We start from the raw sequence: 18,870 nt of genomic DNA, 5'->3' as shown, positions 1-18,870 counted from the left end.
ATATATATATATATAATATATTTTCAAGAGTATTAATTTTTAATCATTTACCTTTTTGAAAGCAAATGTTTCCAGCATAAAGAAACAAATAGATTCGGAAATTCTTGAAGAAAAGGCTGCGACTGTCGCGTGCTTAACCATGGATTTTGCAATGCAAAATGTACTCATGCAAATGGGATTAAATGTGGTTGCATTAGATGGCAGAGTGATTAAACAGATGCGAACATTCATATTTAGATGTTACGCCTGTTTCAAGACCACTAGTATCATGACAAAGATCTTCTGTCCACATTGTGGTAACAGAACGCTGAAGAAAGTAGAAGTCACATTAGACGAGAATGGAAAGCAACAAATTCATATCAATTTTCGACGATCTCTTTCGGCCAAAGGAAAGAGGGTAAATTATATTATTTCTGATACAATCTATGAGTTATATGAATGCAAAAGATAGTAAAAGTAAAATTAATGAAATATTTCAGTTTTCATTACCAACGCCGAAAGGAGGGAAACATGCTAACAATCCCATTTTATGCGCGGATCAACCAATGCCGAAACAACGCCCATCACGTTTGGCGCGCATAAAGAATGATCCGCTCGATGATGATTATATAGCTGGGTATTCTCCATTTGTTATGCGTGATATAAATTCGAAGTCAGCTATGCTGGGCATAAGACCGGATGGTATTATTAAATACTGGATGAAAAGAAATCCTAATGAATCCAAAAAGAGACGAAAATAAAAACTGTTTATGTTATAACTGTTTACTATATTGTTACTTTGGGGCTTTATTGGACTTGAATTCTTTATTACGTTAATAATTCTGTAAATGGCTGCATTTAATGATTCTTTAGTAAATCGAATATTCATAGAAATATCTAATTTTTTTTATATAATGAAGTTGAAGTACCAAAATTGACATGTGCAAAATTCTACGATAGATTAATGATGAAATAAGAGAAAAAATGTTGAAAATGTAACTTTTCACGTATAATATAATGACAGACATAAGGCTCGTTTCTTTGATTGACTACACCTTGAAACATATACTATTGGAAGAGGAATTGCCTGTGTTGGCCTGTATACTGAAGTGAAGCCAACATCTGTGCGAAAGAGAAAAGTAGAGAGATCCAAATGTGTGCAATGCGCATGCGTTAATACTGTCATCTGTGTGAATTGTATGTATGGACAGTTGCATTAGTGTTTCTTACATAACTGATGTTGTTAGTTATGATTGTACAAATGAAGTAGAATGAAAGTGGAACGTGAACTGCGTGGGTAACGGGTTGAGTAGGGATGAGTAGCGCATTGCAATCAAATTGGAACTCTATGCCTTTCTCTCACACAGATGTTGGCTTCACAGTCAGCGGCCTATTCCTTTTCCATATTCTAAGGATTGCAAACAAATCTTAGACTTTTCTCAAAAATGAGATTATAATAGTTAAAAAAATTACGATTTTAATGGTCACAAAATAGATCGATGGCCATACTGGAAAGATATTTACGTGCATAAACTTGTATATAAATTTAATCTCGAAAAGAAAATAGAATCTCATCTTGTTTTCGTTCAATAAAAATATAACTCTTGATTTACTATTGTATATTTCATTAAGATATACATAGTTTGTAATACTTTATTCAAATTATGCAGATATTTATAATTTTGGGTCAGCCTCGTGAAGCATCCTAAAGAATCCCGCACTAATCCTATATGAAATTGAACCCCTGAAATCAAATGGTTTTCACATATGTTATAGCTTATGACTTGCTAAAGAAAACATACAAGTTTCAGCGCAAAAAAATAAACAGTTTTTGTGTACGATTCACCTTTAATCGCTGATATTTTGACATCTCGGAACATTTTATATTCCTTATATGATTATATATATGGTGCCACATACAATTATATCCCACATGTAATTACATATTATCATATATAATGGAGTAAAAAATGCTCGTATATTTTCTTAAAAATTAACACAATAGTTTATTTCGAACTATAATTAAATTAACTTTGAATTAATATAATTAACAAACGTTTCGGCTTACAAAGCCTTCCTCAGCGCTACAATTTTAAATTAAGGCACAAAGAATAATGAAAACAATGAAAATTTAGAAACTAATAATAAAGTCAAAATATAAAAAAATATTAAAAAATTCGAACGTCAATAAGTATCCCGTCAAATGATAATAAGATAAGAACATTTGAATACTTCATTCAACAATAGATTAATTATGTTTATTGATAAAGATAGATTTGCCAAATTTCCTCGATTGAGATCGAGAATCCAGTCACAGACTTGTATCAAACAATTTGAAAATTATTCTTTAGTTACGAGTATTTTATGATATTCTGTAGAACAAACATTTATTAAGATAATATATTATTAGTGTGAATAAGAGATACAGAATCAAATAGTAACTTACAGTAATTTAAAATACTATAATCTAAACTCTCAATCAAAGATTCGGTTAAATACATTAAAAATACTGATTGTTGCTCGTTTGAAAATTAACTGATGTGAAGTGTAGGTCAAATAAAAATACGTGATACTGTATCAGGCTGCTCCTCGCTCTGATGAAGTGGACTGTAAGATTCACGAAACGTTGGTATTCCAAAAATGGATCTAGACACGGAGGAAACCTGCGAAACGCATAATCTTTAACATTCAAATCATTCACGAATAATGCTGATTTACTATGGAAACTTGCAGGAAAAAGGGAGAGCGAACGCCACCCTAAACGAAGAAGATTTATGTCAAATTTATTTAAAACATGTTTTAAACATCAGATTAAAAAACATGCTTTTTTTAAAACAATTTAAAATATAAAATATAAAACATTATTTTCTTAAAATGTATTTTTAATATTATTTAGTAGAAGAGAAGATGAAACTCCAGTTATATTTTACACGAACTTGATTTACTTGGTTAATAATGAATATTTAAATTTAAAACTTGACAATTACATTCATTAAAATGTTGCTGAATCAATTCTAGACTCAAAATTACGAAATATTTATTACTTAAGACACTATTAATAAAAATGTGACAACATTACATAATGGCGAATCGGAGAAAAACATGGATGACAATGTAACTTTCCATAAAAATAATCTTAAAAAATTAGTTTTGTTTAGAAAATAGTAATTTGGTTATAAAATTAAGAAAAAAGTAGAGTATATTGCAGAATATATGCAGGTATACAAATGTATATACATACACATATATACATATAACTTTATGTATACAGAATATTTGGAAAATAATGATAAATCTTTCACATAGGGGCAGATGAAGAAGAAAAGTATCTCTATTTAACAATAATTAACAACAAGATATTAATTGAAAAATTCCCGAAAATTGGTCTTTAATAATTTTTTACTCGAATACTATCAACTTTACAGAAAAACTACAAGATATAATTGTTAATTTTCTTTTCATAGAATTCTAAGAATTTTTTAAGAATTTTTTCAGAACTTTTTGATACCTTATTTTCTTATAGTGATAAAAATGAGAAAATGTAGTACTAAAAAGTTGATAAAAAATTCTGAAAAAATTCGTAGAATTTTTCTCTCTGTGAGAAGAAAATAAACAATTTTTGTTTCTTGCAGTTTTTCTGTAAAGTTGATAATATTTGAGTAAAAATTATTGAAGGCCAATTTTCGTCAATTTTTAACAATTAATATCTTGTTAATTACTACGAAAATTGCAAAATAGTAGAGTACTTTTCTTCTCCATTTTAGTCCATTCTGCCCCTATGCGAAAGATTTATTATTATTTTCCAAGCATCCTGTATATAAGCAGCTCGCAGCCTATATTATATTACTATATAAAATATATAGTAATGTAAATTATAGATTAATATTAGAATTATAATTAGTTCATGGAATAATTATTTTGAAATAAAAATCTTAAAAAAGCCGTGAGAAGAACCATGAGTAATCAATCAAAGGACATTAGCAAAATACTATGCTATTGTTTAAATTTGCATAACTTAAAATATATACAGTCAAATAAAATGTTAAATAGCAAATAACACATTCAAATATATATATATTTATGGAATAATATGCTCAAATTTAAGAAAAATGAGAAAGTAAGTGAATTAAATGCTAAAATGTACTTCAAAAACGTTTCAAAATACTTGAAAGTAAAAATAAAATATTGGGAGTACAAATTAGTTTCCCTAAAGATGGCTCCAGCTGTTGTGAATAGAGACAGCTAATTTTGGCGGTTTCAGAGAGGTTAAACATCTGCTAATAATATTCATTTTATATCGCTTTGAGTTTCATACAAAAACCTTGATTTTTACTGTATTTGAAATGTCGAATTTTGTGTTAACCAGCATTTGCGGGAGGTTTTGATTTTCTGCTTTAATTGGAAGAAAAGAGCGGCTGAAGCCCATTGAATGCTTGTCGAAGTTTATGGTGACACTGCTCCAACTGATAAATCATGTAGGGAATGGTCTCGACGTTTCAAGGATGGAGATTTCAGTGTTGAAGACAAGCCTCGCTCTGGACAGCCAAAAAAATTCGAAGACAAAGAATTAGAGGCATTACTCGAAGAAGATCAGAGTCAAACGCAAAAGGAATTTGCAGAATCATTGGGGGTAACTCAACAAGCCGTTTCTGTATGATTGAGAGCCATGGGAATAATTCAAAAACAAGAAAATTGAGTACTTTATGAATTGAAAGGCGATTTTTCACTTGCGAACAGCTGATTCAAAGACAACAGAGAGAAGGTTTTTTGTATCGGATTGTGACTGGAGATGAGAAGTGGATATTCTACGACAATTCCAAGAAGAAAAAATACTATGCTAAGCCCGGTCAATCGTTGCCATCGATCTCAACAGCAACATCACGGCCGAACATTCATGATTCGAAGATCATGCTCTGTATCTGGTAGGACCAAAAAGATCTTGTTTACTATGAACTGCTGAAACCTGGCGATTCCATTACGGGCGGTCGGTATCGGCTACAATTGATTCGTTTGAGCCGTGCATTGCGAGAAAAACGGCTGGAATACGAGCAAAGACATGATAAAGTTATTCTTCTTCATAACAATGCTCAGCCTCATGTCGCTAAAGTCGTAAAAAAATATTTGGAAATGCTCAAATGGGATGTTTTACCACACCCGTCGTATTCTCCGGATATTGCTCCTTCTGATTACTGGTTGTTCCGAAGGATGCAGCAAATCACTGGTTCACTTCTTTCGCAGAAATCAAAAATTGGCTCCAAAATTGGATCGCCTCCAAAGACGAGTCATTTTTTCGAGATGGAATTCGAAAATTGCCTGAGAGATGAGAAAAAGTAGTAGGCAACGATGGACAATATTTTGATTGATCTGTTCATTCATTTTGTTTTGAAATAAATGCATTTTTCAACACAAAAAAACGGATCGAACTAATTTATACTTCCAATATAATAAATAAAATAATAAAATATAATAAATATATATTTAAAAGGTGTTTTTTATTTTAAACATGATTTTTTTCTAAAGCTGTTTAAAAAAAAACTGAATGTTTTATTTTTTTTTTAAATACGTTTTTTATCAACTCTGCTTCCCTCACTCCGCCCAGTGCACTGCCTCGCTTGCGTCCTTCAACTTTCCAATGATTTTAAACAAATAACTTTTTTGGCAGCAAAAAATTCGAGAGTTTTTCAACAGCTAAAATTTAATTCTTCCTTGACAAATTGGTGCCAGACCTTAATCTTAAAAACTAGAGTGATTTATTGAAAAAAATTATTATTTTGGCTCCTAATAATCGGAAGGTAATCTTTTTTTTTTAAATTCATAGAAAAATGTCAGATTTCGAATGCTTTATTTGATATGATGCATATTAACAAAATCATTTTCATTTCTTTATACGGAAAAAGATACCCACTTTTTAAAGTTCGTTTTATAATAGTTTAACTGCAAAAAAATTATTTTGTTATTAAGTGTACGTGATAGTGCAACTCTTGAAGAAGCAAAATCCCTGTAAATTGCTGTGCGACTGCTCAAAGATGAAGAAATTAAGTTTTCCGCAGACAGGTTTTCAGTGAACAAAAGGCTTTTTGCAAAAATTAATAACATTTTCAGGCTTGTTCAGGATTTGTTCGTTATTACGAGGACTATATTTTACGAAACTTTCAAAGCTTTATGTTTAAATCTTAATGAACAGAGAGCAAGTGAAAAAAAGGCCTTTTTAAATTTGTTTTCTACTGATCTAATAGATCGATTTTAATGTTCCATGTTTTTATAGTTACTTCGAATACATTTTTTTATACCGATTTTTTTTCATACAATCAATATCTTTCGTTTTATAAGTGAAAAACGCTTTTTGCAACTATTCGATTTTTTTTTCGCGTATTTTCTTCAAGTTTTGAACATACGCATTTCTTTTCTGAAGTCTTTCGAGACTTTCTTTTTTGAAAAGAAATGCTGGTTTAAAAATTCTACTTCTATTGAACTATTTTTACTACTCAAGTTTATGAAGGAGAGGTATATTATATAACGCGCATGAAAAAATCGTAAACAATTAAATATCTCGTAAACATTGCGTTTTCACATGATTTATACTATTCTGGATTAAGGGGTGGGGTACTATTACCACAATTTATTAAAATTTATATGTTATTTAGGATGTTCCTCGCCCTTTATTGATGCCTAGGACCACCGAGCGGTCGAAATTATCGAGAAAGCATTTTCGATCGCTTGAAACAAGCTACTAGTGGAAGAAGGAGCTCGCTGTCTCGTTCACTCTCGACGCACCGCAGGCGAGTACACAGACATGGGCTTGTGCTTGGTTGTGTGTTACAGTACCGTACTACGATAAATGGCCGAACTTATAGACGTTTTGACGACGAAATGTGTTGCATGCCATTTTGTTATTATTGTGTTTGCTTAATTGTGAAAATGTGACTTATCTTGTATTTATTAAAATTATAATTATCAATGAAAACTAAAGATCTTGGAATTTTACATATAAAAGCGTATATTTTACTCGTTTCAACAACTATCGAATCGTGTATTTTTGCCCGAATATAGGTCCATTTTACGTGCCCTTTATGACCATTTATAGACTGCCAAGAGAGGAAAAGACAGTTTTCATCAATTTTTACAAGTATTTTAAAGTGATCTCGTCACATAATTTCGTTTCATCCAAATTGTCTTTATTTAAAAATGGCATGCAACATAAATTAACATATCATTCCTAGCTTCTGACATCACGATTGATCGCCGCGACTAGTCAGGAACCATAAACACTCTCGTTGCACGTTCATCATTGAGCGTCCTTTCCTTCGTTGCACGTTTTTGCTGATTTATTCTCTGTAAAAATAAAATAAAAGCATTATATTATTATTAGGTGTACAACTTTGCTTCCGCCGTTTTCCTATAGATGGCTTTAGCGGTAAATGGTGATCGAAATAAATAGATCATAGACGTCATACAATAAACTTGGGTTGTCAACATAGAAACATTAGTCGATTTATGTCTGCATCATAAAGTTATTCTCGATTGAAAATGTCAGTTTACGAACCAAATTCTCGTCATTTGCGGGAGGTTTTAATTTTTTGCTTCAATATGAAGAAATCTGCGGCTGAGGCTCATCGAATGCTCTCAAATATTTATGGTGAGGCCGCTATTAGTGAAAGAACGTGTCGTGAGTGGTTTCAACGCTTCAAGAACGGTGATTTTGACGTCCAAGGTCATGCTCTGTATTTGGTGGGACCAGCTCGGCGTAGTGTATTATGAACTGTTAAAACCGACTGAAACAATCACAGGCGATCGGTATCGAACGCAATTGATGCGTTTGAGCCGAGCATTGAAAGACAAACGGCCGCAATACAACGAGAGACACGATAAAGTGATTTTGCAGCATGACAATGCTCGACCCCATATTGCGAAAGTGGTCAAGACATACTTGGAAACGTTGAAATGGGAAGTCTTACCCCACCCGCCGTATTCTCCAGACGTTGCTCTGACTATCACTTGTTTCGATCAATGGCACACGGCCTGGCTGACCAGCACTTCCGATCTTATGAAGAAGTAAAAAATTGGATCGATTCGTGGATAGCCTCAAAAGATGACCAGTTTTTTCGACGCGGGATTTGTACGCTACCCGAAAGATGGGAGAAAGTAGTGGCCAGCGATGGACAATACTTTGAATCAAAATAATAAATGTATAACCAGTTTTTTACAATAAAGCCCCGAATTTCGGAAAAAAACGGCGGAAGCAAAGTTGTACACCTAATATAGGTTCATGGAGCAGATATGCACTCCAGCCAATCATAGTCATGTGATGAATTGATGAGTCTCTCTTTTTAGGGTCTCTAGGTCACCTTGCGGGGGGGGGGGGTTCTTTTCTACCTACCTCAGAGATGAGGAGGATCTTTCTTTGACTGATGGAGTATCCGACCGTCGTGTGTATGTCGCATCTTGATCGGCCAAGTGTATGTCCACGAACTCTCGGTTGTCTAGTGCTGCCGATATTCGTACGCAACATGGATATGTAATAAAAGTCAAATGCAGTGAGAGATCGGATTTCCGTCATGGCTTCCCGGGGGTAGCGTTCCCGTTTCCGGACGGTCGATCTCGAATGACTCACTCTGCGGAAGCTCCAGCGAGGGACTTGCTGTGGAGTTGCCGACGGGCTCCGCAGCCGAAGCAGCTATCGCTGAAATTAGGTTGGACTGGGGTATTTGTGGGATTTAACTCGAGTCTAACATTGACAGCGAGGTCGGGGCTTTCCGCGCCGAGACTCGGTTTGATATGGGCAATGTTCAGAAGGGCTTCCCAGCCTGATTCAGGTCTTGAGACCTTACCTATGGTTGCGGATCTTTCTGGCCTGTCACGTGCCCTGGATGCCAGACGGATCATAGAGCAGAATCATAAAGGACGATTATTTATCTAAAGAGACACGTATTAGATTGAGAGGGGAGATGTTGTCAATTCTCCCGTGTCAATGGCGAACACGATGAGAGTGTACCCCAAGGAGGAACAGATTAGGTCTCCTCAGACCCTGCTGAGACGTCATATGAAATGCGGTCCCTCTCTAGGATGATTGCCGGCACAATGAATGTCGAGGATGATGACCTCGAGACCAAACTTTGAAAATTTCGAAGAGCAGAAGGCCGTCATCGAAGACTGCCGAAAAGAGGAGACTCAGTTCGGCTTAAAAGACATGGAGAAGATTACAATTTTCTTCTAGAGATGTCTCTAAAGGAGGTTATGACCGAGATACTGAGGATACTAGACGCTATCCATGAAGCACAACAAGTTACGACGACTATGAAGGGAGAGCTTTGAAAACGAGTCATCTTCGGAGTTCAGGTGGCGAAGCCGATTATATAGAAATTTGTGACTGATTCGGTTAGGACTCGTAGAAAGTTTCGAACAGGAAATTATGAGACTCTATAGAAAGTTAACTAAGACACTAGGGCGGATAGAAACTCTCTTGGAAGAGATTAGGTCTCTCCATCGTGATGTTAGAAAGATGCGTGCCTTTTCCTCGCGAGTGAGAGAAGGATCGGTGATAAGAGACATCTCTCTGTCTAATTCGAAGAGGCCATCGCTTGCGACACGAGGATAGATCATTGGCTGCTATTCTGGAGGAGGAAAATTGCCGAAAAAGAAGGAAAGAGATGCCCCCCCGCCTTTTGGCCCCCGATAAGGAGCATGTCTAAACATCTAAATGACGAACTCCATGTCCCGAAGCGGATTGACAGATTGGGACGCATTGTGGCGTCCATTGTCACTGAGGAGGGTACAAGTGGTATTGAAGACGTAGGGAACTGACTGACAACCTTGGGTCTGGATAGGGGAAAACTTTGGACGGAAGTGATCACCGTGATCTAGAAAAAAGAAAAAGAGGAAGAAGAAAAAAAATATTCCTTAGCCTGGAGTTAGCTGGTCGTCTGGTCGCCCTGTTATGCTTATGATGACTGGGGCGGGCGCGGGTGCGGGAGTGTCTAAGCGTGGTAGAGTACGAGGGCTGGCCAATCGGATGGCGCTGCGGGTCGTGGGGCTCGTTCTTCAGTCCCTTCAGCTTCCGAGGCGTCACCAGTTCATGCGGATGCTTATCCCTTGTCCGTTCACCCCGCGTCTGCACATCCGCGCGTTCAGGCGTTGAAGACCGCCGCGGTTCTCATAAGATGTAACGAGGATGGACTTTCGTATGTGGAAATAGCGAAGAACAAGGTCGACTTCGCCGAGTTGGAAATTGTCGACATAAGGATTAGGAAAGCGCAGATGGGAAGTATTTTTGTCAAGATTCCTCGGGAGAATTCCAGTCCTAAGTCCGACAAAATCAGGAGACTCAGGTCTGTCTTCCTGGAATACGAAAGAAAGAAATCGGTGGTGACCGATTAGAAAATCGAAAGTCCGACTGCTTGATGTAGAGCATTCTGTGACTGCTGATGAAGTGGCTGACAGGTTCGTAATGGGGCTCCTCTTAGTGGCGCGAGAAGATATTAGGGTGGGCCCCTTGTGTCCTGGATGGAGAGATCTTAATTCTATATGAGTACAGTGCCCTTCCATCCTGGCTAAGACTGGTACAAGAAGGACACTTGAGACTGCTAGTCGAAGTTTTTTTGGCAACACGCTGCCTACAATGCTTCAGGTCTGGCAATCGGCCATACGGATAAATTGTCAGAGTTCGATTTATTGTACAAGTTTTAATTGCGAAAGAGAGGGACATCAAGCCTTCGGCTGCAGAGTGAGGTCACTGCTCCGTATGCGTCTCGCGTAGTGTTACGCGGATCATAGAGCGGGCGCGGTGAAATCCTCCTTATAATGGCAGTTCGGATAAGCAGGGTGAAAGTACAGTGCTAATGGTCGATCAGGGAACTACTCCTGCCGAGGAGGAAATGGTGATGAATCTTCCTGATGATTAGACTAGTGGAAAAAACGTTAATCATTCCAAATCTGCGCAAGATTTGATTGCGCGGATTGATCAAGAGGAGCGATTGGGGCTAGTGGCTCGGAGCCTCACTCTGTTCCAATGGATGGGAAATGGTGTACAGATAGATGTACCTCTCACACTTATCTGGCAGTGGTCTCGCTGCGCCTTCTCGTGGTGAGGAGGTTCCCCATTCTAGGATTGAGTCTAAGAGCGCACTATACGCTCGCCTTCTCCTCGTTCTGTGGGTGTACACTGATCCGAAGAATGTCATCACTTCCGGCAGATCATATCGTAACTTAATCATGTTTCGCTAGACCTTCGATTAATCGCCTGGATCAAGGAAGGCAACCTCTATAAAAAAATACCCCCTAACCCAGTTGTGGTGCATGACGATGAGTGGGTGACTGGGAGGGAAGTCCAGTCGAAAGTGGACAACCTCAGGGCACCTAGCACCTCTTGTTGTATGGATCCCCCCTCCCCCTCCCTCGGAAAGTGTCACCCTAGGAGGGTGACATATGTTTCGTCCCTGTGGGAACAAAAATAAGTAATTCCGAAAATATAAATAAAATAAAAAACAAAGATGAACAAAAATCCAAAAAAAAAGAAAAGAAGAGAAAGAGGAAGAAGCGGATGAAGGGTCACTAATTGGTTTCCAGTGTGATAGAGACCGAGAATGAAACGTGTGAAAGCGTGAGAATGATGAAGAAGAGAAAGAGGAGGATTGGAAATGGGGATGACAGTTGTGAGAATGAGGCGGATGAAGTTATGAGTAAGATTGGTGAATATGAAAGTGTCCTGAAGTTGTTATGTAAAAATGAGAGATTGAGATTGCCTTGGGTGTGTATGAAATGATAGGTGTGTCTGATTTTGCGAGTGGTAGAGTGTATGTAAATCAACTGAGTGAGAGTATAAAATTTAAGCTTGATGCGAGAGTGAGAAAAAAAGTTACTGTGCTAGTAAAGGGTGTGGAGAAAATGAGTAGCGAACAGGTGAAGGAGAATCTGATGAAGCATATGAAACCGAATGTGAATGTACGAGTGAAAGCAGTACGGAAGACTAGGAATGGTGTGATAATTGAAATTGCAAGAAAAAGAGAGAAAGGCTCTGTGTGAAAATAAGCGATATGAGAATGTGGGTTTGACGGGTCAGTTGCCGTCGAAGACTGGCCCAAAGGTTGAACATGTGAGAATAGTGAATAGAGATGGAAAAAAGAGTGCGACCTTAGGGGATATTGTGATGGAAGTGAATAAGAGTGTATGTGATAAATTAGTATATGAAGGGAGAGTACATATAGAGTGGAGCGCTTTAAAAGAGTATGAGAGCTCCGATACTATTCGTGTTATGGATATGGGTATATGAGTAAAGAGTACAAAGTGGGAAAGTTTTATGTAAAACGTGCGATGAGAAGGGTTACATGTAAAAAGAGTGTAGAAAGAAGGAATGTTGCAGAAACTGCTCGCGGACAGGGCGAGTGACCCCTTCGGATCACTCTCTACTAATGAGAGAGTGGAATATATGAGAGTATGTATTGGAACATATGAGAAAACGTATCGATAATGGCTAATAAGAGGATTAATACTGCAGTTAAATTGTCAGAACGCTTATGGTGTGATGTGTGATTTGAGGAATGTAGTGAAAGAGAAAGATGTGAATGTGTTGGTATTGCAAGAGCCATATATATTAGATGTACAACTTTGCTTCCGCCGTTTTCCTATAGATGGCTTTAGCGGTAAGTTGTGTTCGAAATAAATAGATCATAGACGTCATACTATAAATTTGGGCATCTGTCAACATAACCCCATAGAAACATTGATTTGTGCATCATAAAGTTATTCTCGATTGAAAATGTCAGTTTACGAGCCAAATTCTCGTCATTTGCGGGAGATTTTAATTTTTTGCTTCAATATGAAGAAATTTGCGGCTGAGGCTCATCGAATGCTCTCAAATACATATAGTGAGGCCGCTATTAGTGAAAGAACGTGTCGTGAGTGGTTTCAACGCTTCAAGAACGGTGATTTTGACATCGAAGACCGGCATAGTGGTGGAAGAGAGAAAGTTATCGAAGATGTAGAATTGGAGGCATTATTTGAGCAAGACTCGTGTCAAAATCAAGAAGAATTGGCACGATCATTGGGAGTGACTCAACAAGCCATTTCAAAACGCCTCAAAGCCATGGGAATGATTCAGAAGCAAGAAAATTGGGTGCCGTACGAATTGAAGCCGAGAGATGTTGAACGGCGTTTGTTTTCTTATGAACAGCTGCTTGAAAGGCAAAGACGGAAGGGATTTCTGCATCGCATTGTGACTGGGGATGAAAAATGAGTTCATTACGATAATCCCAAGCGCAGAAAATCATGGGGAGTTCCCGGCCATGCTTCCACGTCGACGGCCAAACCGAATATTCACGGCTCCAAGGTCATGCTCTGTATTTGGTGGGACCAGCTCGGTGTAGTGTATTATGAACTGTTAAAACCGACTGAAACAATCACAGGCGATCGGTATCGAATGCAATTGATGCGTTTGAGCCGAGCATTGAAAGACAAACGGCCGCAATCAACGAGAGACACGATAAAGTGATTTTGCAGCATTACAATGCTCGATTCCATGTTGCGAAAGTGATCAAGACATACTTGGAAACGTTGAAATGGAAAGTCCTACCACCCGCCGTATTCTCCAGACGTTGCTCCCTGTGACTATCACTTGTTTCGATCAATGGCACACGGCCTGGCTGACCAGCACCGGTCTTATGAAGAAGGAAAAAATTGGATCGATTCGTGGATAGCCTCAAAAGATGACCAGTTTTTTCGACGCGGGATTCGTACGCTATCCGAAAGATGGGAGAAAGTAGTGGCCAGCGATGGACATACTTTGAATCATAAATGTATAACCAGTTTTTTACAATAAAGCCTCGAATTTCGGAAAAAAAACGGCAGAAGCAAAGTTGTACACCTAATATATCGAATGAGCGTGTATGTGGATTGCTGAAGATGCGCGTGTATATGAAGAATGGAGGTGGCAATGCTATTGTAGCGAATAATACGATGAGTGTGGCAGGTTATATGGAGGAACATGGAATGTGTGTATGGATGAAAGTGGGAAATCGTAAGATATATGTGTGCTTTGTGTATTGTTCGTTTAGTATGCCTATGGAACCTATAATTAAGTATATAAGAAAAGTTGTGAATATAGTAAGGGGGAAGCCCCTTCTGATGTGTTTAGGTGTTTAGTGAATGCTGTGTCGGATGCATGGTTTAACAAATATGTGGGTAGAAATAGAGTGAGTGAATTAAGTGAGAAAATTCTTGAATTTATATCTGAATGTGAAATGCATACGTTGAATGTACTGAGCGAACAGTACACATATAGTGGGCCTGCGGTTAGAATGATATTGACTTGAGTTTAGGTGAGGATAGGTTTAAAGTGTGGATGGAGAATTGAGAATGATGGTAAGTGATCACAATGTGATAACTTGGTGTGTCATAGGATGAAAGGGTAAGTGTCATAGGATTGGAAGATAGTATACCTAAATGGAAGAAAAAGAGTAATGTTGATTGGAGTGAGTATGTGAGAATGATTGAGAAAAGAGGTGAGACAAGTATGGATGAGTTTGCTAACTTAGAGTTGGAAGAGAAGATTGAGAAATTGATGGATTGGATTAGGGATTAGGGACGTGAACGATGTAATCTTTGAAAGTCTCTGGAGGCAAGGTACATACGAAAAAATGAGATGGTGGAATAAGCTGGAGCAAAAGAGAAAGGAGATGCAAGAAAAAGAGCCAGAGGGCAAGGAGACTAGGGAAAGAAGAAGCGAGGGAGTGATTGTGTGAAGGAATATAAGAACTAGATTATGCAGCAGAAGGAAAATGATTGGAGAGAATTTGTTGACAAGGAAGGGATCCGTGGGGTGTAGTATACAAAGTTTTGTAAGGGGAAGAAGAAGACGGATGTGATGAGTGCGATAAATGCAGACGCAAGAATGATGGTTGGATGGAAAGAGACTATAAATGTTTTGTTGAATGAGTTTTTTCCTGAGAATGCGATCCAATATGAGAATGGGTCGAGTGTGAGTTCGGATGGTGATAAGGAATTTGAGTGGAATGAGATTGAGCGAGCTGTGCGAAGTATATGTAGTGGAAAAGCGTCTGAAATGGATGGAGTGATTGCGGAAATGATTTAGAGAGTTTGGATGGCTGTATCTATGTGAATGAAAATGTTATATGATGAGTATCTGCGAAGAGGTATGTTCCTGAGTGATTGAAAAAGGGTAGAGTGATGGTTTTAAATCTTATCTTCTCCAGAGAAGATAAGGATGGATCCCAAGTCATATCGGCCGATATACCAGGTGTATAAGCTTAAATCCACTGTTTTTTAGTCAGAAAAACACTTTTTTTTTCCTAGGAAACAAAAACAAATTTATTCAAAGTACATACTCTCGCTAACTATATATTTTTCCCATCTTTTGGGCAATTTGTGTATATCATGCCAAAAAAATTCCTCATCTTTCGAGGCAAATCACTCATCAAGCCATTTTCGGACGTCTTCGTAAGAATCGAAATGCCGCTCAGTGAGCGCGTGGCCCATCGACGAAAACAAGTGATAATCAGAAGGTGCCAGGTCTGATGAATAAGCGGAATGGGGTAGCATTTCCCAGTTGAGTATCTCCAAGTAGTTTTGGATCATTGTTGACGTGTGCGATGGTGCATTGTCGTGGAGGAAAATCAACTTGTCATATCTTTTCCGATAATGCGACCTTTTTTCACGCAGAGCACGGTGCAATTTGATCAATTATTGGTAGTAGCGGTGAGCATTAACAGTTTCACCAGGTTTTAACAGCTCGTAGTAGATGACACCCTCCTGATCCCACCAAACGCACAACATCGTTTTCCGTTCGAAATGATTTGGTCTTAAGGAAGATGGTTGGGTGAGATCAACTCAAGATTTCTTGCGTTTAGGATTCTGAAAATAGATCCACTTTTAATCGCCTGTCACAATCCAATGCAGGAACGACTTTCTTTTTTGTCTGGTAAGTAGAATTTGGCATGTGTTTTGGCGTCGCTCCATCTAACTATCATTCAGTTCATGCAACACCCATTTTCCGATCTTTTGAACCTTCCCCATGGCATGTAGCCGCATGGAAATGGCTGCTTGAGAAACACCAAATTGGCAAACATTTTTTGCGATTGGGTATCGTCCTCATCCAAAAGAGCCTGCAATTGACAGTCCTCAACCTTCCTGTCCTGGGCCGATTTTCACGCTTCTTGTCACTCAGGTCAAAATTGTCGTCATTGAACCGGCGAAACCAATCTCTGCACGTTATTTTTGATAAAGCATTGTCGCCATAGGCCTCTACAAGCATTCGATGCGATTCGGCAGCCGATCTCTTCAAATTGAAACAGAAAAGCGAAGCTTCCCGCATGTGCTTTTTTTTTAGCGAAAACACTAGACATGATTACGAAAGAAAAAAATGTATGTTGTTGTCTGAAATTGCTGATGATGTGCACTGGTTAATGTTGACAGATGTCAAATACATAAAAAAAAGTGTGTTGTGTGCCAGGGTAGCTTTGTACGCTCACTAATGTCACCTATGAGCAAACAGCGGATTTAAGCTTATACACTTGGTACCTGCTTTCCGTTTTGGAAAAGGTTCTGGATGGATAATAGTTGAGAAGTTGCAAGTATGTATGAGGACGAGAATAAATGAGAGACAGTATGATTATACAAGAAAAAAGTGTGGACGATGCGTAGGTACATTTAAAGAGGAATGTGAATGAGTCAGGAAAGAAGTATATAATGGGTGTATTTGTGGACTTTCAAGACCCGTTTGATAATGTTGAATGAGCAGCTGTGTTAGATAAAATACGTGAGATTGAATGTGATGATTTAGCGATGTGGATAAGTTATTTTAGAGATAGAAAGGTGTACGTGAAAATGATATTATGTGGAAAGACGTTAAGAAAGAGTATTCGCAAGGATCAATTTGTGGGCGGTGTGGAACTTTATGATGAATGATCTGCTGAATGATTTAGTCGAGAATGGGTGTGTGGTGGCATACAAGATGATGTGCTCATGTTAGTTGAAGGACCCAATAGAAGGGAACTGGAGATGAAAAGAACGGAATGATGAATGAGAATGATGATTGAGAGAGAGAGAATGTGGAAGTGAAAATATCGGAAAAGAAGACAGTGGGTATGATGTTGAAAGAGAAGTTTGTAAAGAACCGGTGTCCAGTTGTGAGAGTAAGTGGAAAAATGTTAATATTTGTTAGTGAGGTACGATATTTGAATGTCAGAATGAGCGAGATAGGTTTCGTTGTGCATGTGAAAGGATTGTATGGAAGAGTTGTGAATACACTGAGTGGGCTAAGGAGAGTTATGAGGAGAGAATGGGGACTGAGGGTGAGAACCGTAAGAATGATATATAAAAGATTGTTGACAGCATGTGTAATGTATGCTGCGGTTGCGTGGCACGAGTGTACAATGCAACGAGTGTGCAAGCAATATATGCTAAAAGGATGATTAAACAGTGTGAAAGAATGAGTTTGTACGCATGTATGAATGTCTGTAGAACTATATTTATGGAGGTGCAGCTATGGAGATACTGATGGGAGAATTACCATGGATATACGAACGGCACACAAGCATGTCCATTCCAGAGGAAGGGTGAGAGAATGATCTGTGTAGACGGAATAACGGAGGAAATGATAAATGGGAAGAATTTGACGGAATGTAAAAATATCATTGATAGCGCATTGATAGACGAGTGACAGCATGCATGGACGGAAATAGCAAGGATAAGATTTCGTACGCGTGAATAAAAAATGTATCAGGAATTATGTGCCGATTGATCAAACTCTTTCTATGGGGTACTTCCTAACGGGACATGGAAGCATGAATGGGTATTTGTATGATAGGAAAATAGCTGCGACTGAGATGTGTGATTACGGAAAAGGGAGAGAAGATTAGGTACATGTTTTGGCTGAATATGAGATGTATGATGATATTCGGGATTTGGATGGATGAAATTTGGATCTGAAGTCTGGAGTAATAGGAATGATAGGGTTGAGTTTGGTAGTATAGAATAAGGATAAGGATATATGAAAGAATAAGTCTATATGTAAAGGAAGTGTTCGGGAGGAGGAGAGTGCGTGTGGAGGAGATGAAACAGGAAGGGAGGCTGATCAAGTTGAAAGCCTGGCTCTCGGCCTCAGGAGCGTTTTTCGGGACTAGAATGCTGATTCTTGTTGAGCATCTCTGGGGAGTAGCTTCCCGGCAACTCCCGAAGCGTTGACCGACCAGTGTGGCGCATATAGGCAGCGCAAACTGGAAATAACATAGGCTTTAAAGATCCGACCGATGATAGAAATCGGACTGGGTCGCTCGTGCACAATTGCCCATATCTCAGTTATAGGTAGGACCATCGCGGAGGCAGTGGTTGACAGCCACACGCTGGCTAGCAATCTAGATCCCGACATATGAACTGCGTTTCATCTCAGGAACCAGTCTGTTTAGCTGGTACAGCGTGGATAGTCGCTCGCTCCAGTGAATTGCTTGTTGGGACATCTCGCAAACGTATTGGTAGTCATGACGTAGACGTGACGCGCTAATTGGACGTATTTCAATTCTATGCTTATTGGGCTTATGAGGGCCGTGCGAATTAAGCACTTGTGCAGGTATCGCATGTAAAATTACAAAAATGAATTAAATTGGTTTCGCTGCGATCTGCCGTGTTCCACAGTTTTGTTGCTGTTGAATGGGGGAGGGTAGTGATCTATAGCTGCTACTTTTCCCCCAACATTAGCTCTGCTGAGTTTTCTCACGGCTTGTCCGAGTTCGAGGAGAGCGTATCCAGATGCTTGAGCAAGCCAATTTTTGGCGATTTCAATGCTCGATCCTATTTGTAACAGAGAGAATAGCGATCTCAGAGGGAATTTATTGACAGAGTGAACTGATATGAGATTGTGTTTACTCAAAAAGGATTATGTCCCAT

At 38.4% G+C, this 18,870-nt stretch overlaps 1 protein-coding gene across 1 annotated transcript in view; it reads left to right on the top strand.

Annotated features, from left to right (window-relative positions):
* LOC108687589 (RNA-binding protein NOB1) overlaps nucleotides 1-875 on the top strand; it is an 11,192-nt gene extending 10,317 nt beyond the window's left edge. Inside the window, exons 5-6 of the mRNA XM_018193441.1 lie at nucleotides 63-397; nucleotides 480-875. Coding sequence (XP_018048930.1) covers nucleotides 63-397; nucleotides 480-740 — 596 coding nt within the window. The 3' untranslated portion in view covers nucleotides 741-875. The remainder of the gene's footprint in view (nucleotides 1-62; nucleotides 398-479) is intronic.
* Nucleotides 876-18,870: the final 17,995 nt, after the last annotated feature.

This window comes from Atta colombica, unplaced genomic scaffold (assembly GCF_001594045.1).
Source record: "Atta colombica isolate Treedump-2 unplaced genomic scaffold, Acol1.0 scaffold21, whole genome shotgun sequence".
NCBI classification, from domain to species: Eukaryota; Metazoa; Arthropoda; class Insecta; order Hymenoptera; family Formicidae; genus Atta; species Atta colombica.
This window is presented reverse-complemented; position numbering and strand designations above follow the sequence as displayed.